Here is a 23,662-nt window from a genome sequence, read left to right on the forward strand (position 1 = left end):
CTACAGTCAAGCATGGTGGTGGGAGTGTCATGGTCTGGTGCTGCATGAGTGCTGCTGGCACGGAGGAGCTACAGTTCATTGAGGGAACCATGAATGCCAACGTATCCTGTGACATACTGAAGCAGAGCATGACCCCCTCCTTTCGGAGACTGGGCCGCAGGGCAGTATTCCACCATAACGACCCCAAACACACCTCCAAGACGATCACTGCCTTGCTAAAGAAGCTGAGGGTGAAGTTGATGGACTGGCCAAGCATGTCTCCAGATCTAAACCCTATTGAGCATCTGTGGGGCATCCTTAAATGGAAAGTGGAGGAGCGCAAGGTCTCTAACCTCCACCAGCTCCGTGATGTCATCATGGAGGTGTGGAAGAGGACTCCAATGGCAACCCATGAAGCTCTGGTGAACTCCATACCCAAGAGGGTTAAGGCAGTGCTGGAAGATAATGGCGGCCACACAAAATATTGACACTTTGGGCCCAATTTTGACATTTCCACTTAGGGGTGTACTCACTTTTGTTGCCAGCAGTTTAGACATTATTGGCTATGTGTTGAGTTATTTTGAGAGGACAGCAAATTTACACTGTTATACAAGCTGTACACTCACTACATTACATTGTAGCAAAGTGTCATTTCTTCAGTGTTGTCACATCAAAAGATATAATAAAATATTTACAAAAACGTGAGGGATATACTCACTTTTGTGAGATACTGTATGTGTGTATGTATATATAATTAGTGTGTGTGATAAATATATATAATGTATACAGAATAGACACATGTATACAATTATTTTTATTTTAGTTGCTTTCTTTTTCTATACTAGTCTTTTTGTACTTTAAAAGTGAATAATTATATTTGAGCGCCTGCTAATTTTGTAAGTTTGCCCACTTGCAAAGAAATTAAGGGTCTATAATTTCTCATAGGGGTATTTTAAATAATAGAGGCAGAATATCCACCAAAAATCCAGAAAAAACACGATACAATTGTCATAAATTAAGTTGCAGTACAGTGAATAAAATAAGTATTTGATCCTCCACCAACCAACAATAATTCTGGCTCCCACAGACAGTACTACAGTACTTCTTTTGGGCGACAGGAGTACCGCTATTCTCTTTGCAATTTTGCAACTATTCAGGCGACAATTGCGGCAAAATCGCGCAGTGATTGGAGTGCCATTGGAAGTGACGTGGGATCGCAAGGGTGTCCTGCGATTTGCTGTGATTCGGGATTACGGGCAGAATTGCAGTGAACTGGGATGCCTAAGTGTGAACGGAGCATAAGGCTGCATTCATGCCTGAGCGTTTCAAAGTCGGGCGTTTTTGACACAATCTTTACCGCAATTTAAAGAGCAGAAAAACACCTGTAATCTGCCCCAATGTTCTTTTTTGAGCTTAGGGTGTTTTTCAGGTGTTTTATGGGTGACAAAATGCTCAGATGTCAATAGTGCCATTGAAATGAATGGGATTTTGCTTGTTGGGCGTTTTTACGAGCTGAAAATGCTCGGGTGTGAATTCATCCTAAAGGTTAGATTTTTATTTAATTTTTTATTTTTTTGTAAATAATAAACATGTTATACTTACCTGCTCTGTTTAATGTTTTTTTGCATAGAACAGCCCTGATGCTCTTCTTTTTGGTCTTGCTTCCAATTTGCCATCTGTACAGGTGTATGGCCCAGAACATCTGTGATTATGGCACTGCACCCGCACAGATGTCACATTAGGAGCAGTGATGGTGTCTGTTTATCTGCTGCATCCTAATTCACATGAATGGGACTGCCTGCACGGGATGCATGGAACACATGTGCATCCCTGTGCAGGTAAATATAGCCCTCGTATGGGCATAAGCTGTAGTACACCCATGGGAATGAGGCCTTCAACAAAGTGCCTTTATCCTTCCCCTTAGTACAAACTATCCCTTCTTCCCCCTCCACAGATGCATGCTCACCTCGATCCAACCACAGTTTACGGTGTCTGGCCAAGCTTGTGCATTACTGCCATAGGTTTCTAAAGGGCTGTATCCTGAAGATGGAGATGGTCCAACAGAAGTGTATGGAGCTGTAATGCTCAGGCACCACAAGGTCTTCGGCTGGAGGTGAGTATACATCTGTAGCAGTGGGAGAGTGAGTTGGGTTAGGTTAGATCAGAACAATGGGGTAAATAGGATAAATGCACTAACCTTTAAAATCTGCAGCTTTCATTACATGAAAGTCCTAATTCAAAAATCTGCCATTGTAGGGTGACAATGCTTTGTCCCTGTCTCTCAAATTTGCTCCTGTGTTGTCATTAGGGCATCCAATGGAGACTACATGCGTCCCTTTTCAACATGCATTACAAGTTTATTAGTGGAGTTTGTAGTATCTGTTCTTTTTAAGCAATCGCTATCAGTTATTTGGAATATTTTGACCCGGTTGTACTTTTGTGTGCAGGCTAAGGACAGAATTCAGTATTATCAGACTGGAGAGAAATTTGTTTTCCCCTACGACCTGGGCAGCCGATGGCGGAACTTCCGCCAGGTCTTTACCTGGTCCGGTTCTCCGGAGGGGGACGGCGTAGTGTGGTCACTGCAGGAAGGCTGTCGTCCATATGATTTGACGGTAAGGGCTCATTTGTAACTAGTACAAACTTTTCTGTGCCACCAGCACAGCAAGATACCAGGATGACTCCTTTCATTCGGATTATATCTGTCCCTCCTCTGTTTACTGCTGGCATTAAGTAATCATCTGTGCATTCATTTACATGTGTTGGTAAAAAAAATCTCTTCCCTTTATAAAACTTAAAGTGAATCTGTCATTGTTTTAAAAAAAATTAATAAATAACCTTATCTGTGTAGTTTATAAACTTTCTATTTAAATGCATATTCATTATAGCACGTGACCGGGTGGGCCATTAGATTGTAAGCTCCTGTAGTGCAGAGACTGATTTGACTTGCTCATTATTCTCTGTACAGCACTGCAGAATATGTCAGAGCTATATAAATGTATTCTAAAAATCATAATGATGTGTGGCTGTGGTGGAACATTAGAGTGTAAGCTCCTCCTGGTGCAGATACTGATGTGACATTTGCAGTGTTCTCTGTACAGCACTACAGAATATGTCAGAGTTATATAAATTTTTCTATTATATATAACTGTAGTCTAACAATAATAATGTGTGGTTGTGGTGAAACATTAGATTGTAAGCTCTTCTGGGGCAGAAGCGAATGTGAGTGGCTCAGTGTTCTCTGTACAGTACAATGAAACGAGTCAGAGCTAGATAAAGTTCTATTAATACTCAACTTTAAAGTGGTAGTAAAGTTACTTTATAAAGAAATGACTGACATGTAAGTTATTTACGACAGAAGAGATCCCATCAGTTTCTTCTGCCATAAAAGCGCTCCCTCTTACCCGACAGCTGTCATGTATTCTGAGCCGCACATGCGCAGCGTGTACAATAAGACCCCAGGACTGTGCCGCAGCAATGTCTCTCCCATGCACATAAGTGGGAGTGACGTCATCGCAGCCAAACTATAGGAAACCTGGAAGGAAGACTAGGCGATGATGGAAGCTCCCAGAGCCTGCCGGATTAACAACACTGCAGCACTGGAGTGCTTCTTTGGTGGGTAAGTGTCTCATAATATGCTAATATGCTGTGCCTAATAGCACATTATGACATAATCCACCTAGGGTCTCCTAAAAAAATGATAGCGGCTTTTACAACCACTTTAATAAGAGGAAGCACCTCTGGTACAAATAGTATGAATGGTTCTGCATTCTGCACATTACAGCAGTAAATTTCAGAGACCTATAAATACTGTAACTAAGAAATTAGACTGCATAGCATGACATATCAGAGCCATGAATTCCCCATGTGCCTGCGCTGTTACTTTGAATGCTTCTCAGGACTCTGTGATCAGGTTGCAGAAGATTGACTTCTGGATGTCAGACAAAAATGTATTATAGGGTCCATTAACACCAGTGTATTTTAGGTGCAGTGTGTGGTATAAAGATGTCCTGCGTGCTGCATCTTTGATGCACTTCTTTTCAAACTGTGCCTAGAGTTCGTAACGTGGTAACGTGCTTAAACACACCTTAAAACCACAAGGTTCATAAAAAGTACCACACCTACTGCAAATGTGTGAACTTGCTCTTATGCTGTACAGCTAAGCCACAGTAGACCTACTCATCAAGATTTCATTTTTAAAAACTTTTGTATATACAAGGTGACTCATTGCTGGGCCTTTTTGTTTTGCCAGGTGGAGCAGCTTAAACAGAAAGCTGATAAAAGAGTGCGCAGTGTGAGTATAGCTTAAACTGTATCTGGGATCACAGACTAAACACTCATATGTTGTTTAGCATGTTAATGTAATCTCTGACTGTATTTTTGTTTTAAAGTTCAATTAGTTTATTGTTTTAGGCTCCTTTCACACTAGCGCAGCTCTAAAGTTGCACGATTTCCAGTGCAACTTTGATTCGACTTTCAGTCTGACTTTGAGCCGACTTTACACTCAATGAAATTAAGTCGCTTCAAAAGTGGGATCAAAATAGTGCAGGCGCCTTTTCAAAATCAATATGACTTTAAGCATGACAATTCGCACAAGTAGGAACGGAGCCTACAGTATAAGCAGTACATTATGACATACAGTGTACAATGTTAGAATGTGTTACATTTGGGTGATTGTAAATGCAAAAGGCTAGAGACATACAATCTGCGTTAAGCAAGCGAAAGGTATTTGTCGGTTGCAACAAATAAATTGATGTGACGATCAAAATAGAAGAGAGGGGGAAATGGCTTAAAAAAAAGGGGGTGGGGGGATGGAGAGGTGAGAGCGGTAGAGAAAGAGAGGGAGAGAAAATGGGGCGGTGGGAATTGGGTGGATAGATCTGCTGGCTCCATTAAAGGGGCAAAGAATCTTGGTTGAAGCCTTGTAGGGAGGTAACGAGATACGTATGGCCTCTAAATAACCTGGCACTACTTAAAGAGGCACACCAGGCTCCTTCAGAAAAAATTAAGTCGGCAGCTACACATACCCCCCGAATTTGACAGTGGAGGGGGGTGGAGCGCTGCTTTAAGACTGGGTATCACACTTGTTCGGTGTGAATTTCCCCTCAATCTTTCTTGCGAATTTACAAAGCAGCAGTTCAGCTGCAATTTTAGCTGTTGTTCAGATGCAAATTTTTGGAGCCGGTGGCCTTCGGTGTCTTTAACATTGCGTGGTTGCCAGGAAGCTGGCTGCTGCGACCTTGAGAAAGAGAATGATTTAGCTGTCAAAAAGAAATAAAAACGCACACAGTTTTTAACAATATCCCCTGATGTAGATCCATCGTCGATCACGATGCCCACCGGACATGACTAGAGGAAAAAAAATGCAACGAGTGGCAGCATGCCCCATGATTGACGATGGATCTACACTGTGGATGTTGTTTTTTTATTAATAAAGAAAATGTAAAAAACTTTTTTTTTTTTTTTGTTTCTTTTTGACATTTTCTTTTGGTGATAGAGTACCCCATACTAATTCACATGGGGGTGGGGGGGGGGGGGGCGTGCTATCTTGGCATCTTGTCAAAGGGGACTTCCAGAGAGCGAGGCTCGGAAGCAAGTTCTTACCTGTCCCCCCCATAGCAAGCGGCTTGCTATTGGGGGAGGGGTCAGGAGCATCGGCGGGGGACCCGAGAAGAGGAGGATTTATACTTCAAATGCTATTATGTTTTTTTCCTTTTTATCATAGTCCTGTAATTCATTTTACCATTCTGAACTTCCTCCAGGTACGGTACAGAGCTGTGGAGGACTACAGCGGCGCATGCTGCCCTATAACCAAAGGTATTCGAACCTTTTTCACCACCCCCTGCACAGAGGAGCCACGGATGAAGCTGAAGAAAGGAGAGCTTATCTTGGCCACTCGAGGCTTGAAGTATGTTCTGATCTGTTTAGCCAGTACCTATAGGGTAACTCCACCCAAAAAAATGAGAGCTCTGATAAATATAAACTCTTTAATGTGGAAGGCAAAGGAAATCTTTATGCATGAAACTAGTTTTGTAGTTTTAGCATCTATTTGTAAAACTGTACATCTCTTTGCAACTACTTGGTATATCCAGGTGAATTATACCTTGTCTTTGTGGGTGGCTTTTTTATGTTCAAGTGATAAATAAATGTTTTATTAAAAAAAAAAAAAAAGCATGTTATACTTGCTTGCAGTGGTTTTGCACAGGGCAGCCCAGATCCTTCTCTTCTCGGGTCCCCCTTCAGTGCTCCTGGCCCCTCCCTCCCTGTTGAGGGCCCCCACAGCAAGCAACTTCCTATGGTGCAGTTCCGTATATACATTCAGACAAGGAGTCGCGGTTCGAAGACACACACACACACACACACACACACCGCCTCTCCTGATTGGCTAGTTGAGTTTGATTGACAGCAGTAGGAGCCAATGGTGCAGCTGTGTCTCAACCAACCAGGAAGGAGAGAGCCAGGTGGCTGAGGTACTCATGGAAATCGCTGTATCTAGCTGGGGCCACACAGAAGGCTTTTTATCTTATTGCATAGAATGCATTGAGGTAAAAAAGAAAACCTTCTGCTTTTACAACCACTTTAATAGATATCTCCTTTTTTTTGTCTTCTTATCAAAGGAAAACTGTCCCAAACGACAGTAGAAAAAAAAGGAAAGGGTTAAAATGTATTTAAACCCAAACACAAATTAAGTCGGCTGCAGCTTATCCATCCTTGGATATGGTGGCTGCAATTGTGTTTTTTTTTGTGTTTTTTTTTTTATCGCTTTGTTTATTCACAAGGTGACCCTACCAGTAACATGCTACCTGTCCTAGGCTGGCAACGCTCATTTACACATATCTATAGAGGAGAAGCCTTGTCACACTAAACCAGGTAGTGTGCTGACATAAAGTGTTAGGACTAGAGAACATTATTTATTTTTATATGTATTATTATTTTTTTGGGAGGGGGATTCTTTGTTAATATTTTGTATAAGAAGAGCTAAATTGTGTTAAGTGTGGTAGTTATTTAAGTCTTGTGTTCTTCACAGGCACTGGATGTATGGAGACAAAATCTTTGAGGGTGATGACTGTCCACAAGGTGGGTAAAAAAATTTTTTTTATCAATTTTAAACCAGTAAAGCAGTTTGTTTATTTTGGTTTGTCAATGTGTTGGTAACTGTGATATCCACTGAGAGATGGTCAATCCAAGTGATAGCAGGAGCATACCTAAGGGTAGAGGGGTACTGATGGTAGAGTGTAGCAGGCCAGACAATTGTAAAGTGTAACTGTCTTGGATATAGAGGTGCGTATCCATCAGGAGAAGAACAGTCCGGGTAATAGAAGAGCATACTGGAGGTGGTGTGGAAACACCAGTGTCCAGGAGGTGCATGGGAGCACAGGCTTTCCCTTCCGGGGGCGCACCTGAAGTCAAAGGGGCACACTGAGGGCACAGGAGTCCACTTGGAGTTACAGAAGGCTGAAGTGGCACACTGGAGGGATGTAGTCAGGCTGGCAGGGGCACATATATGGCATGGGCTTGCAGGTTAGCAACAGCAGCAGAGGACTCTGCTAAGGCATAACGACACGTTGCTTTAAAGCCAAGCTACACATTGCTCTAGAATTTAAAGCTACCCCACTCAGAAGATCTGCCCCCTGATTTGCTGCGATGGCGGCACTCTGGTGAAACGCAGAGGTGTTGGCAGCCGCATGCTGTGAGACCCTCTTTGGTACAGTAGATCCTAGGAGAATGTAATGAAGCAACTGATCAGATTGTGCAACTAAAGGATTTAAAGGGATGCTGGGGTTAGGTTTTGTCACATGCTGGCCTCTCCCACCACGTTTATAGTGTATGTAAACAATTAACTTGTAAATCAACCCGTTCGCTTTAAAATGAAAGGCAAAACATTTGTGTACAGATATAAAAAACATTATAAATACCCTTTTTTTTTTTATTATATATAAATGATCACATTTCCTCTGCTCTCAGCTGCATAAAAGCTGGTGGGGTGGGGGACGTTGGGAGAAGCAACAGTACACAGATCTTCCCAGTGAAAAGTGGGGGGTGGGGGTGTCGGGTCAAGTCTGGTCATTGGAGAGCAGGCTGCGTTCCCAGCATAGCTAGAGAACTGACCATGCTGTGCTCTCCTGCCTATTGTGGTGAGCTTTTATTTGAAAGGCAGAGGTACTTGCAGAACTCCAGGAATATCACACAAAAGAAGCAATACAAAGGGAACAGGAGACTTTTTAGTACATGGTACAGCAGGCACACATCAGGAATATAAAGTGTTGGGTTTAGATATTATTTAATCTTCCTACAGAGCAAAGATCAGCAGAAAGACCCAGTGATGACATCACTGGGTCTCAAAAGAAGTATTTCTTAAAAATTGAAAACTATTTGTTCGTAAAATAAATTGCTTATTAATCAGGGGGAAGAAGTAAAGGCATTTTACGTGTACATTATACTACAGCTATACCAAACTAGTTCTGTTTTTTCCAGATGGACAGAGGGTTCGGGGCTGGTTCCCCAGAAGATGTGTTGTGAAACATGTTTCTGATACAGGCTCTGACCAATCGGACGATGAGAAGAAAACAAGATAGCCCCAGCAGACACACACTTTTGACTCATCTCCACCAATTGTTTGGTATTTTTAAGGCAGTAAATCCAAGTTATATCCTGGCTCATAAAAAAAAGTTCTCAACAGCATTTACAAATGTATATATCACGTTGACAAAAGTTGTGATCCTATAGGGAGATTCATTACATGGCCAAATGTTTGTGGACACCTGACCCTCACACCTAAATTAGGTTGTTTCACATCCCATTGCAAAATACTGGCCATTAAAGCAGAATATTACCCATAACTTGATAAAAAATAATATTTTTAATAAGGAACATACATTCCGCATTATTAATTCTGCTATCAAAGTGAGTGTGGGCTGTAAATTTCACTATATGGTGAATACCAATATCAATCATATAAGGAACTTTTGGGTGGGGTATTACTGCAGCTGCATTAATTTGGGTCTATGTAATCTTTAAATATTTTTGGTTTGTGCTTTTTCCCCTTCTTTTTTTTGTTTGGTGCAGTTTTTAAAGCGGGGTGTAGGGATATATTCTGTTTTTTTTTTTTTTTTTTTTTGTGTGTGTGCTCTAAATTGCCTCCAGCACTTTTCCGGTTTCTTCTTGCTAGAGGCTGCCATTTTTTCTGAATCCCAGGGCCACTGAGCTGCAGTAAGTCTTTAAACGGTCAGTTGATCAACCACTATGTTTTTGGCAGTGCCGAAAAATAGAGCAACTGAGCATGTGCAGAGCAGGGTGAGATGGTGTATTACTGGATTTTAAACAGTATATGCATTTTTTTTTTTTTTACATAGCGATACCTGCAAAAGAGGCCAGACTGAAGTGATCTAGCAGGTCTTAGTTTTACTTTAATATGGTGTTCCCCCGTCTTTGCCCCCGTAATGGCTATAACAACCTCCAGGCTTATGGGAAGGCCTTGCATGAGATTGTGCAGTGTGTCCGGGAAAGCTTGTGCCCATTTAGCCAAAAGAACAATGCACCTTGATGGATGAGAATGGCTTGGAATCAGAATTCATATTCATCCCAAAGATGTTCGGTAGAGTTGAGGTTGGGGGACTATGCAGGTCACTTGAATTCCTCCCCATCAAACTTGTTAAACCGTGCCTTTTATGGAGCTGGCTTTGTACACAGGGGCACAGTCATGCTGGAGGTGAAAAATTCTTCCCCAAATTGTTACCACAAGGTTGCAAATGCACAAGTGTCTAAAATATCCTTGTATGTTGTAGAATTAACAGTACCCTTCATTAGAGACACCTGAACTCGGTCATTTGGAGGGGGGCACATACTTTTGACCAGGTAGGTGTGATTGTCAGATGTCCACATCTTTTGGCATCATGGTGTATTTTCTGACCCATAGTTGGTTTCCTGTCATGTTGGAAGAGCACTGCAGTCAGTTTTTTCTTGAGCCTAGTACACACCACTAGTTTTTTTTTTTTTCTCATGCAAACTGACATATCCGGTCGGGGCCGCTATACTACCAATACAAAATTAGTACAGCGATCTCCCCTGCTGTGCTATTGTGTTCTGACAGGGGGACATTGGCTGAGAGCCCTGATCAGGAGCCAGTTGGCAAACCTTTTTTGGTCATGAGCCTGTTGGACTGGCTGCCATACACATGTGCCAAATGTTGGCCGTTTTCTGTCAGACTGGCTGCCATGCACACAGACCAAATGTTGGCCGATTTCTATTACACTGGCCAATGCCTGCCGATATTTGACCCATGTGTGCTAGGCTTTAGCCTCCAAATCGAGGTTAACCCGAGATGGAGATTAAATGATAAGGTAACATGTTACTGCTGCAGCTGCCTCGGCGCCCCCCTGATTCCCTGTAGTGACAGCAGGGCAGTGAACGTCTCCCCGATCTCGCTGTCACAATTTAAGAGACCTGTCCGTACTGGGCTCAACCCAGCCAGCCACATCATTCATTCATAGAGTTCTGAGTGCTGACAGCCTTCGTGGATGTCGGCTTGTAGTTTCACTAAAACCAAAGCTGATGAGCTCTCTAGGTAGTTCATTGATGGTTCCTGTAAGTGTGTAAATGCTTGCTGGTACGAGCAGACAGTTTGCATTGTCTGCAGGAGTCCTGCACAGCACCCATGATCTGCTGATCATGAATGCTATGCTTTACAGGCTCCCAATAAAAATAAATAAATGCACTTTTTTTTTTTTTTTCTTAACCTGCAAAAAGGTGCATTTCTTTTTTATTTATATTTTTTTTTTAAAGATGAACCTATCCTTTAATTCTGTACATCAGGATTTCCTCTTCAGCAAATCTCATAATCTGCTTTAATGAAATTCCTTATCGTGATTCTGAGACTTTGTGGATCAGAGAGTCCCAAGTACATAACTTCACCCATGGGAAAATGTAGGCGCAGCAGTCAGTGAAGGCCCACTTATTTTGCACATCCCAGGACTACTTCTTATTGTTATGTTGCACTTCCCTGATTTTTCATAAATCACTTATTACCGTTGTTCCATCTCTGCTTCTCCATCTGCGTCTTCTGAAATCAAGAACTGTGCATGAGGCTGTAGTTCTAAGGGCCCTTTGACACAAGCTGTCAGACCAGGTCCGCATGTCAGTTTTTCAGGCGGACCTAATCGGACCCTCCAGTCTCCTCCATGGCATGGCGGATGTCAGCGGACACCCACCACCATCCGACCCTATCCACCAAAAACAGACATATGGTGGTACTGTTTTCCATGCGTCCATGGGATTTGATGGAAACAAACAGGGGTTTGGTTTCCATCTGTTTTTCTCCATAGAGGAGAGCGGGACTGTGTCCATGTCCGCTCTGCATAGCGGAGCAGACACCAACCTGTCATCCACCTGCTCAGCAGGGATCAGGGGAGCGATCCCCCACTGAGCAAGCGTATTCTGTTATGCGGAGGTGCCTGTGTTAAAGGGGCCTGAAGAAATAAAGCAACTTTCAGTCAAGCCATATTAAAATGGCTTGATAGTTGGATGTCACTGGGGGAGTGGGTGTTCTTCGACAGGTTGCATTTGGATGTATACTGCCCTAGCTAAAATCCACATGTGATTCTGAGCCTTCATGTTTGAAAGAACTGAAATCCAATGAATAAACGGGGTGGATTGGGGACATTCAGGCTGGGGAGGAAAGTACTTGATGATACTGGGCATCCTTCAGCCAGAAAATGAGGTGGGCTGTATCTGACTTGCTGTAACTTTTAATGTACAATCCACCATGTGCAATCAAATCATAGCAAGCAATTTCATACAGGAGAGGAACCTGTATGTCTTTGGAGGGCTAAAGACTTTACCATTAAGCCGATTAAGCAGGGCAGCCAGGCATTGCTTTTTTTTTTTTTTTTCTTAAAATGTCGGCAATGGCAGAACTCTGTCAAGCTTTGTAGAGGGATTAGAACTTTTCCATATACATTGTAAAATCTTGCAGCTCTTGGGATTTAAGTTTAATGACACTATAAAGTGTTATCCAACCAATACAAGAACGCAAGGACTGTACCAAATCTCCACTAGCTGCAGTTTGTGTCCCATTTGTAGCTCTAACTTACCTCTTCCACTGCCATCCCATGTACTGAGGCTTGGTCATCTGCAGTCCTGCAACTCTCTTCTGTCACATTTTTGCACTGATTTTTTTCTGTACAGGGCCTGTCTAAAAGAGACACGGGTTGATTTACTAAACCTGGAGAGTGCAAAATCTGGTGCAGCTGTACATGGTAGCCGATTGGCTTCTAATTTCAGCTTGATCAATTAATCTTTGACAAAAAAAATTGGAGACTGATTGGTTTCTGTGCAGAGCTGCATCAGATTTTGCACTCACCAGTTTATTAATCAACCCCACAATTCCCTTAGTATGTGTTGTGTGACAAGTGCCTCATACAGAGCGTCACAATGCTTCATATTCTAGATCCAAAACCTTTTTTTGTTACTAGTGCTCAGAAAAAGTATAGCCAATACGTTTCAGGGTTTTGTTCACCCCCTTCAGCTATTTTAGAAAACTGTATGCACTCTGGAGCTGATTTCTGGGTAATTCAAGCTCCTTGACATGCTCCAGTTCAGTTTGCCTCTGAGTAGGCAAATGGCATATCGCTGCTGATGAACCAGTATCCTTACCTGTTCCTCCAGGAGTTGAGCAGCCTAGGTCCATTTGGCAGACCCACCCTCTGGACCCCTCAGCCTTGGGTTCTGGCTACCTGGCACGACCTCTGTAGTCTGTCCGATGGTAATCTACACATCAGAGGTGTGTATCCTAAATGTAGTGTCTCTAAACTCGAGGTGCTGTTAGAATCATGAGCACCCAACACTTCCTAGTGTGTTGAACACCTGCAGCTCCCTCCTGCACACTGTGGCTTTACCTGCTGGTCACTATATTACTGCAGCTCTTAAAGGACATGCTAGTAAGGTAGTAAAGTGAACGATGCTGGCATCTGACCTATACAGAGGTGTTTGAATCTTGAAGAACTTCATGGCACTTGTAAATGTTGAAAATGAAGATTCCAGTCTCTGGGACAGAAAATACTGCCACAGGGAACAACAAAAATGTGACAGACACAAGACAGAGCTAAGGAAGTCCTTCTAATGAAGTCATACTGTCATTGTGCACCGTACCTTTCCTAGGTTTGCCATACATGTTTATTGCGACAGGATGATTGACCTACCACTACATGAAACTCCAGTACCTTCTCCAAAGGGAAGGGAAGTTCTGGTACTGATTTAAAGATTTCTCTTGAAAATGTGTACTTTAAAGTAGAATTATAGGCAAAACCTTTTTTTTTTCTTTCAGTTTGGATACAGTAACCCTTGTTATATATATATATACACACACACACACATACACACATACACACATACACACATACACACATACACACATACACACACACACACACACACACACACACACACACACACACACACACACACATATATATTATATTTTTTTCGCTATTTGTGTCCCATTTTGGAGCTCTTCCTTTTCCTATAGCCGAACAGAAAGTGAGAGGAAATCCCTGCAAATCAAGGGAATCCCTTGGGGACCCCCAAGCCACCCGAACTTGTGTCCCCATTGGAAGATTTCCCCTCTGATACTTTTCTAGGGAAAACCCAAAATTTGGGATTTTTTTTCCTTTCAATGATAATGGTAAACAGGACAAATAGGGCCACAGACAGCAATAAGACCTGACATGTTCTAATCCCTCTCCACGCCATCAAAAAGTACACAAAAAGTTTTGCCTTTAGTTATACTTTGAGTGGTTTTGCAGATCAGAAGCACTCACTTCTGCACAGCCCAACGGTCACAGATGATGCTGGAATTGGACCTTGTATAACTTGGTCTCCCTTATTATAAACCTCACTGTTCTCCCAACATTCTGGGTCCTGTCTGTTTTTCATCCTCGTCACCTCAGCAGTTCTATGTCCATTGACTTGTTTTATACGCAGGGGCTAGAACGCCCTCTTTTGTACCCATGCCTTATGCTCATTGAGTAAAAATTATGTAGCAGAGGGTGTGGTCCCTGTGGAGGTACAAATCGGCTGTTTAAATGATTGATAATATTTCACATAATATAAAAGGGTCTGTACAACCAATATTGATCAGTTTTGGATGGGGACCTGCTGGTTAAATCACCTACACCTTTTATCTGCTTTGTGCTCACAGGCCTCAGTCTTGTGTATGAGCAGTGTGCACAGCAAGATTTTATAAAGCTATGGCAAAGCTCTCAGCAAGTTTCAGGTAGCTTTGTTAAAGCTTTTAAAAATACCATTTTGAAGCTCCATTTTGAGGATGTTAAAGGCTAAGTTCACCTTTTGGAACATGATAGATGTTTCACCTGTATTTAGAGTGGAACATTTAAAGCAGGCCATAGATGATACGAGTTTCTCTCCTTCTACCACAGGTGGAAGGAAAGAAAATTTCTAGATTCCAACATCAACACAGTCAGTATTGATGGGGGAATTGTAAATAAGGTATATGGCGCTAACTAAAGGTTGAATAAGCAGAATAGAAGTAAATATAAATACAACACACTAACTGTCAGCAACTGGCAGGGATGTGCTGCAACAATAAGTGTGAGACCACTAAGTGTGACAAATCTTCAATAAAGCACACTTGCTAGCAATATAAAGTGCAATAGAATTTATAAAGTGCAAATAGATAACACAAATGTGATAAAAAAAACTCTTAGCATCCAATTATCTCATAAAGTGCATGTAACATAATAAGATGCAATGTCCAAAAGGTGCAATCGAACTCCAATGAGAAGGGAGCAGATCTCCATATAACAGTTCATATATATAAAAAGTGCAATATAATCCATTGGTGTCCACTTCATCCAATAGCTATCACTATCCAAATTGCGCCACTCTTTTCCACCATCTCTCACCTCAAATGAAGTCCCCTACGGGTCAAATCGAGCTTTAGTATGGAGTAGATAATCCCCACAATCAATCGACCTCCAGCGATCGCCAAAGCAATAGTGGGATTTTTGGAAGATGGCTTCCGGCTCATCAGATGCGGTAAGGGCATGAAATAAAGAGGGATGGCTTTAGCATTGCTTAAAACTTCACATGACTGGCTTTCATCCAGAGAATCACAAAAACTGACATTTACCCACATGCAAAAGACCTCTTTGACGTCTTGTATCCGTGTGCACGCGCCAGCACGCTGCTTCCTTGTTTGTAATGGCTGCCCCCAGGACGCCACGGAGACCCTGGAACGCCGCTGGGTTGCTGCTGGTACTTCTACTTCATCTCAGAGCGGCCTCCAGGCAGACTCGGGTTGAAGTTGCAGCACATCCCTGTCAGTTACTGACAATGTGTTGTATTTATATTTACTTCTATTTTGCTTATTTAACCTTTAGTTAGCGCCATATACCTTCTTATTTACAATACTTATTTCTGTGTGAGAACACTTTTTTATATATGTTGGAGGCTTCTCACATCCTTTATATTTTACATCTATTTTTACCATTCGTAGTGAGTTTTGGTTTTTCACATTAGTTCACCCCCTTTTTTCGTTGATGGGGGTATGCCTCCCACTGTGCTTTTGTATTCTGCTAGTGAGGAGTGCGGGGAGCATTCCTAGTCAGCAGCATACAATGGTCACTGCTAGCGGCTATAGCCTATGGCAATTATTGTATGTAAAGAAATCTGACATGCTGCTTGTACCCAAGTCTATCGATGGATCAACTTGAGTACGATCATCCTGCCCATACATGGATCAAAATGTGTCCGGTTCAGCAGGGTATTTGGATCCATGTATGGCTAGCTTAACATGTTCCATATCCTGCCACCAATTTCCCCAAACCCCATCAGTGTGACAGTGGGCAGGAATCTTCTCCCCGTACCCTCTGTCACTTTTTTTAAAAGCGTATGGTCATGCGAGGCTCCACCCGCACAGCCAGGTAATGCATGAACAGTTTCCTGTGAATGAATGAGATACAAATAATGTCAGCCACCACGGCTGTCTTGAAACCTGAAAAAACTGCAAGGACGCTGAAGAGTGCTCTCGTAGTTCATTCACAAGCCCTGCAGCTTTGAAACAGCCAGCCATTGTTGAGTAGGCTGAAAGCTGTAAGGCTTGTCTGCATAAGCCTGATATTTTACCCCTGATCCACTGTTAATGGGTGAAATACATTCCAGGCTCCTTTTTAGAGAAAAAATAATAAATGCACATTTTTTTTTCTGCAAAGATGTGTGCAATTCTTTTCTTTTTTTGTTTTCCGGAAAGGTGAACTTATCTTTTAAACCTAGATCTAAATTGGAGAGCTGGCTGTCGCATTAAAGTTTGATGCTAGCTGGCTTTAATCAAGATTCAGGTAGCACTAAGTCCTGCTAGCATTTCGTTTAAAGTGACAGCCCACTTTCCCATTGAGCTCTGTTTTTAACATATAAAAATTGGAGTTGAAGTGTGCATTAATTCTTTCATGACCAGAAGTCAATGATGCCTGGTTGCCTGGGCCACATTTCTTTTGTATTTCAGATGTATTTTTTGGAAAAAATTTTGTAACCCTATTTTTGTATCTGACAATTACAGTATTAAACAGATGAACACTGCCACCTTCAGGCAGCAGTGCCATCTGCAGTTCAAAGGCTCATTTTGTCCTTGAAGCCTCAAGCCTGCATGTGATTTGTACATTATAGCTAACATTGTGGCCACATGACTGGGAACCACTCTTGTTCCCAATTGTCGATGGAAACCAGATACGTCTGTGGCAGCCAGAGGGCCGCAAGTGGTGCAAAGTGGTTTTGGTCCAGAAAAAGGACATAAAGATCCCCTGTGACCCATTTGCCTTGCAGTGGGGAAAAAAAAGTCCTTCAAAAGTCATCTGATTCAAATCAATATTGCCATGATATACCGTAGGTTGTTTTAGAACGGTGCATGCCACTGGGTGTGTAAATGTTGTGCAGTCCTTTTTTTTATTTTACAATACCATTGCCTAATGTGGTGGGGTGTTTCACAGTTGGCCCAGTTTACCATACGAGACCCTCCTATTTTGGACTTCTTTACTTTCCACACAACCGTTGTCCTCTTAACTTTTCTTTGGTATTTGGAAAACACAGTTCATTGCATCATTTTTGTTTTATATTGATGTTTTTGGGCATGCTTGATTTCTGATTGTGCAATCTCCTTTAGCCAAACCAACAATGCTCTAGTGCACAAGGCCTGCCTGATTGGGTACTAAAAGAATGTTTAGGCACATTCCGGCACTACATTAAATCTAAAGTAGCTCATACAATGAGATTGTAAGGATTATGGCAGGTTTAAGAGATTGTGGGATGATCAAGCCAACGTGATTTGCTCATAAATGATCAGTTTTGGTTGGACTGACCCTTTAGGTAAGATCACAAGACATTCAGCCAACAAACCTCCCATCAATCGTCCTACAGAAAATAAATGCACACCTCCATTATTATAAATTTGTAGACAATAGGATATTGTTTTCCTTTTTAAACCAAAAATCCCTGTAATGAATTGTACTATTGTGTCCTCTTATTGTACCAGCCTGTTGTTCTTTGCTTTTGTAGCCCTCTCTTTTTTTTTTTTTTTTTTTTGTCTAGTTTCATCAGAAATATCTTTTTACAAATGTAAATGTCTGTTGGTAATAAAAGACAGAAGTTTTAATAAGTTGTAATTTGTATTTTTTTATAGAAAGATCGAGGAAGCAATTACTTGACTGAGACAAAATGCAAGATCCACTTATTCATTAGTTGCTCCCCCCATATAAAAACAACACTTTGCACATTAAAGTGGATGTGAACCCCAAAAAAAATTGATGTCATAATGTAGAGTATAAGATTTCCTATCATTTGAGCCCAGTCTTGCCACAATGAGTTAATCCAGCTCTGAGCAATCTTCTTTTATTGTTCAGGGAGATAAATCTTGACAAACCGAGAAGAACTTTGTCAAATCCTCCCCCTTGCTGTGATTGACAGGTGATTTACATATCTCGTGCACTAGCCTAAGAGACATGCATTATTTTTTAATTCCCTCCCACTCCTTTCTTCTGCTGCTCTGCAAGGATTGGCTGTTCCACACCTCAGCATGATTTGGCATGCTGAAGTCATGTGGGGACTTTTCTGGGTTTTGACTGGATGTTAGAGGTCATAGCAGAACTTCAGTTTAAGAAATACACAGGAGAAACTGCAAGTTGAGAAGGGGAATGTAGAGGTGGGCGGGGAGTCTATTGACATCACGACTCCACCCACTGAGCCCTGGAAAAAAGACCCACCCACAAAATCTGCAATTTTTTTGGGTCTCATAGCGGACAGAGGGGAGACATTTGACAGATAAGTATACATGCAGGAGGCATGTATATCCTTCTAGATAACCAATATTGCAGTAGTTTAGAAAGGATGAGAGTGGGTTTACATCCACTTTAAAATTAAAACACGCAAATGCTTTAGGAGGAGAAAAAAAAATATTCTCTCTTTCCACTGCCTAGGTAAGGATGATGTCCCAGTTATTCTGGCAAATTCTTGGGAGCACTGATAATCCTTGCACAAAGTTGGAACATTTTCCAAAATTTTGTATTCTCGGGAAGGTCGATGACAACACCCTCACCTAGGGGCCACAGGCAGAACCCAGGCAAGAAAAGTATTTTTAATGTTTTGTTTTTTTATAAACGTGTAATGTGCCATTTTTTTCCATAAATTTGAGGGGGGGGTCAGTAGTTTATACAAATACAACTGGACAGGACTGACAATATTCAGAGCTGATCTAAGCCCAAAAGCTGCAAAACAGAACTTAGGAGCATTTTGTTTTTTGTTTTTTTTGTATTTGTATTCTTTACCCACTTGCTTACTGGGCACTTAAACCCCCCTCCTATCCAGACCAATTTTCAGCTTTCAGCGCTGTCGCACTTTGAATTACAAATAGAGCTTTCTTTTGGTGGTATTTGATCACCTGTGCAAATTTTTTATTTTTTTTATGTAAAAAGACAGAATTTTTTAAAAAAAAATAATTTTTTGTCCGTCATTGTACGCTGATGAGGCGGCACTGATGGGCGGCAGTGATGGGCACTGATCGGTTACACTGATAGGCAGCACTTCTAGGTGGCACTGATTGGCACCACTGGTGGGCATCGTTAGGTGGCACTTGTGGGCACTGTTAGACTCTATAAATGAGGCATTATTGCCTTTTCAGGACCCATGTCCATTTAAGATAAGCCAGTGATCGGCTTTTTTTTTTCCTCGTCCGCTGTCAGCGTGAGGAGAAAAAAACAAAAAGATCACCAAGCTGTTGTTTTAATCATGTGATCAGCTGTCATTGGCTAACAGCTGATCACATGGTAAGGGGACCGGCCCCTTACTCGGATCGGTGATCACCTGAGTCTCAGTGACTCGTTGATCACAGCGTGCGCTGCGCGAGCTGTAGCATCATACGACGGCCTCCCGGGAATTCACATCCGCGCTGTGGCCGTCATTCGGCCAGCAGCAGGAGCCACATGCACCAGCCAGACCCAGGTAGAAGAGACAGGGGTCTCTATAATACCTGGGTTATGTTTTGTTTAATTTCCCTCCCTTCCTCCTTTGTGGGGAGGAGGGGGAGTTGAGCCTGCCCACACTGTATGGGTGATTTCTCGGGGCAGCGTGTGTCTGTTTTACAGCAGTGGTGTTTTGTGAGATATGTTTTTGTGTCACTGTTTTGTTCAAGGATCTGCTAGCCAGAAGATCGTATGCACAGCTTATTTACAAAGTGTTTGGTGTTTTTCAGACAAAATCTAAAGAAAAGTCTAAGCCGTTGTGCAAAACTTGCATAGCAGATCTGGTCAGAGAGGAAACTTCCATTAAAGAGCCCTCTGTCCAGCCTAGTGAGATGCTCACTTCTTTCCGTAAGGAATTGGAAGATACGTTTCAATCCTTCTGTTCCTATCTGGACAAACGTCCCGGTAGCACAGTCAGCAGAGAGTTCTCCACCCAGTGCTCACACCTCCTCTACAGCCAGAAGAATGGTTAGTGAGTCTGAGGAGAAGGAGAAAAATGAGTCATCAGGATCAGATGGGGAAAGTGAGGAAAAAGAGGTTTCTCCCTCTCGTTATAGGTTATCTTTGGAAGAGGTAGAAGACCTTCTAAAAACCATACATACGACCCTAAATATTAACCAGTTCCCGACCGGCGCACGCTGATGTACGCTGGCAGAATGGCACAGACAGGCATATTGGCATACAGGTACGTCCATTTTTATTTGCCACCCTGCCATAGAGTGCGTGCCGGTCGGGACCCCTGTGAGTCCGGTCGCGGGTCCCGCGGACTCGATCGCCGCGGGGATACCCGCGATCGTCTCACGGGGCGGCTGAACGGGGAGATGCCGTTGTACACAGCGTTTTCCCCGTTCTGCCTAGCAACAAGTGATACTGATCTCTGCTCCATGTGATTGGAGCAGAGATCAGTGTTCACTAACACAAAGCCCAGCCCCCTCCCACAGTTAGTAACATGCCCCTAGGAACACTTAACCCCTACACTGCCACCTCCTGGTTAACCCCTTCACTGCCAGTGTAATTTACACAGGAATCACTGCATTTGTATAGCACTGATTGCTGTATAAATGACTGGTCCCAAAAATGTCCGATGTGTCCGCCATAATGTCGCAGTCACAATAAAAATCGCTGATGGCCGCCATTACTAGTAAAAAAAAAAAAAATTTATAAAAATGCCATAAAACTGTCCCCTATTTTGTAAACGCTATAACTTTTGCGCAAACCAATCAATAATCGTTTATTGCGATTTTTTTTTTATTTTTACCAAAAATATGTAGAAGAATACGTATCGGCCTAAACTGAGGGAAAAAATTTTTTTTTATCTATTTTTGGGGGATATTTATTATAACAAAAAGTAAAAAATAATGCGTTTTTTTTTTCCAAAATCGTCGCTCTATTTTTGTTTATAGCGCAAAAAATAAAAACCACAGAGGTGATCAAATACCACCAAAAGAAAGCTCTATTTGTGGGAAAAAAAAGACGTCAATTTTGTTTGGGAGCCACGTCGCATGACCACGCAATTGTCAGTTAAAGCAACGCAGTGCCGAATTGCAAAAAAGTGGTCTGGTCTGAAAGTGGTTAAAGAGGATAAGACCCAATTGTCCCTACATGACAAGATGTATCAGGGTATGAACGAGGTCAAGAATTGTGCGTTCCCGGTGCATAAAGTGCTGACAGATTCTATAAAGAGTCAATGGAAGGATCCAGAGAGGGCCCCTTTCTTTTCCAGGTCTCTTAAAAGGAGATTTCAATTTGACAACAGCGCACAAGTTTGGAACAAGAGACGTAAACTTGATGCAGCTTTCTCGCAGGTAGCTGACTCTTTCTTGAAAAAGGCTTGAGATTCTACACTAGCTAATCTCAAACCAGCTATGGTATCTACAGTGGTGGCCAGGAGTTTAGAGCATTGGCTGGAACAACTAAGGGGCCATATTGAGGCAGGTACCTCTCGTAAAAGATTTGTTGGATACTCTGCCAGTCCTGCAAAAGGCAGTAGTTTACATGGTGGATGCTTTGGCTTTGTCAATGAAGATGTCTGCAAGAATTTCAGCTTTAATTAACTCCGCTAGAAAAGCTTTGTGGGTCAAGACCTGCTCGGGGGATTCGGCCTCCAAAACAAAGTTTTGCATCCTACCCTTCGAGGGGATCTGGTATTCGGCCCGGATCTTGACGCGGTTCTAGATAGAACAGCGGATAAGAAAAAAAACATGTCTCTTATATTCACCGACGACACAGCTCCTCTCTGTAATAAATGGGTTGTTAGCCTTATCACTAGGAGAATACTAGGCATAGTAACACAACACTCAGAACTCTTAGTTCCGCCCAGGGGGGTGGCCCCTCAGGCTACAACCCCCCACCCTGCAAAGCAACCTCAGTTTTACTTTGCCTAGTAAAGGAGAAGGACCTAGGAACCCTGAGGGCCCATCGGTCCTTTTTTTTTTTTTTTTTTTTTTTTTTGGCGCAGAAGCTTGGATTTTTGCGCAAGATGAATGATCCTGTGATCTACTATCAACAGCCGGCTGGGTGACAGGCTGGATACCCTTATCATTGTAGTCTCCCCAGTCTGGCCATCAAGCGTGTGCAGGTCGCAGCTACAGCTCGGCAGGCCACGACATACTTCAGCTCCAGAGGTGGTCGTGAGCTTTTATGCTCCGGGGCGTACATATGACCGCGATACTGATGTCTGCGTCGTAGTATGCCGAGGCCAGTAGCTACCCTGTACCGATCGGGTATAGATCTACAATGGAATGTCTCCCAGCTTCAGGACTGGTAAGTACAGCTCTCCCTGCCCCGTTGGGGTTGAGCAGCTGGGCATTCCCTGGGAGGTCTCTTCTTTCCCCTGTCTCTATCTTCCCTCCCCTCCCCCTCACGGGAGGATGCTGCATGTGGTACTGAGCGGTGTGTGTGTGTGTAAGATCCCTGAGGGCTCTCACCTGGGATAGGGGACTGGCTGGCTGGTGGTGCCTGGATCCTGTGTGTTTTGCTCCTGGGAGGTACCTGCGATGGTCTGGCTGTGTCTTCGGTGCAGCGCCGTGTCTCAGCCATGTTTCTGTCTCTGTCCCTCATGGAAGCTGTCCGGCGGCCATTTTAGGTGTGGGCAAGGGCAGCAGATATTCTGGGCTTCAAGCGGCCATTTTCCCAGTGCTTCCCTATTCAGGACACTGGCGGGCATTTTCTAGAAGCCTGAGCACGTTCAGTGTTCTCCTGCAAGCAGCTACATGTGCTTTCAGCTTCCTGTCTGTTTTACTGGACGCTGGGTGGCCGTTTTTATATAGTCTGAGCGCGTTTTTCAGATCGTTTTAACGATCGTTCTCACTGACTGCCACCGACAGTTTGTATTCCTCTGCACCTGGGAGCACTAAGGGTCTACAGGCACTGCTGTGAACAGAGCAGAACCCCTCAGGGTGGTGAGTCCGGCGGGTTAGAGCCGCTCAGTCGGCGGCAGCAAGGAGGGTGGGACTGTCACTGTCCTAAGTCCCTTTCGGGTGGCAGACAGGGTAGGGTCAGCATGGCTTCAGAAACTGGTGTTTCTTCCCCCGAAATCCAGGCAATTGCAACCAGGTCACCTATGGACACCCTGACAGCGGTCCTCAATTCCTTTGTTGGAGGCAAGATGGAGGCGGTGCGGGGGCCGAAAGGTGATAAAAAGTGGCCCCTGCCCCCCCCCCCCCCCCCCCGTCCTCTGGGGAGAGCTCTGGCACAGACTCCTGCTGAGGCTGGTGACCCCTGCTCTGTCTTGTCAGACGACGCTGACCAGGACCATTCGGATAGTGAGGATGAGTCCCTGTCCGGGTCCGGGCGTGACAAAGTGCTTGTTGGAGCACTTATCACAGCTGTGCGTGATACCCTGAAGATTCAGGAACCAGCGGATCCCTCTGCTGATGTACCGATCCCTTTTGGGTCCCACAAGCCAGCACGTTCACCTAAGGTGTTCCCGTATCTGACTTATTTTGACAAGTTCACTTACAAGGAATGGGGTCGCCTGCAACTGACCTATTCGGTCCCCAAATACATGGCGTGCGTTACCCCTTTGAGGAAAGCCTTCTCAAAAAGTGGTCGGCTCCTCCGGTCGTGGACCCCCCAGTATCCAGGTTAAAGTAACCATGATCCCAGTTGAGGAGACTCCTGCATCAAGGATCCCATGGACAGGAAGGCCGAGGCAGTGGCTC

At 43.3% G+C, this 23,662-nt stretch overlaps 1 protein-coding gene across 2 annotated transcripts in view; it reads left to right on the top strand.

Annotated features, from left to right (window-relative positions):
• The window catches only part of ZDHHC6 (zDHHC palmitoyltransferase 6), a 45,433-nt gene extending 27,801 nt beyond the window's left edge, over positions 1-17,632 (top strand). For both annotated transcript variants that reach the window (XM_077455040.1, XM_077455041.1), the window contains exons 7-11: positions 2,427-2,594; positions 4,232-4,273; positions 5,742-5,887; positions 7,007-7,056; positions 8,455-17,632. In XM_077455040.1, the coding sequence (XP_077311166.1) occupies positions 2,427-2,594; positions 4,232-4,273; positions 5,742-5,887; positions 7,007-7,056; positions 8,455-8,555 (507 nt within the window). In that variant the 3' untranslated portion in view covers positions 8,556-17,632. The remainder of the gene's footprint in view (positions 1-2,426; positions 2,595-4,231; positions 4,274-5,741; positions 5,888-7,006; positions 7,057-8,454) is intronic.
• Positions 17,633-23,662: the final 6,030 nt, after the last annotated feature.

The sequence above is a fragment of the Lithobates pipiens genome, unplaced genomic scaffold (assembly GCF_037356315.1).
Source record: "Lithobates pipiens isolate NorthernLeopardFrog02 unplaced genomic scaffold, aLitPip1_a1.2 Scaffold_25, whole genome shotgun sequence".
NCBI lineage: Eukaryota > Metazoa > Chordata > Amphibia > Anura > Ranidae > Lithobates > Lithobates pipiens.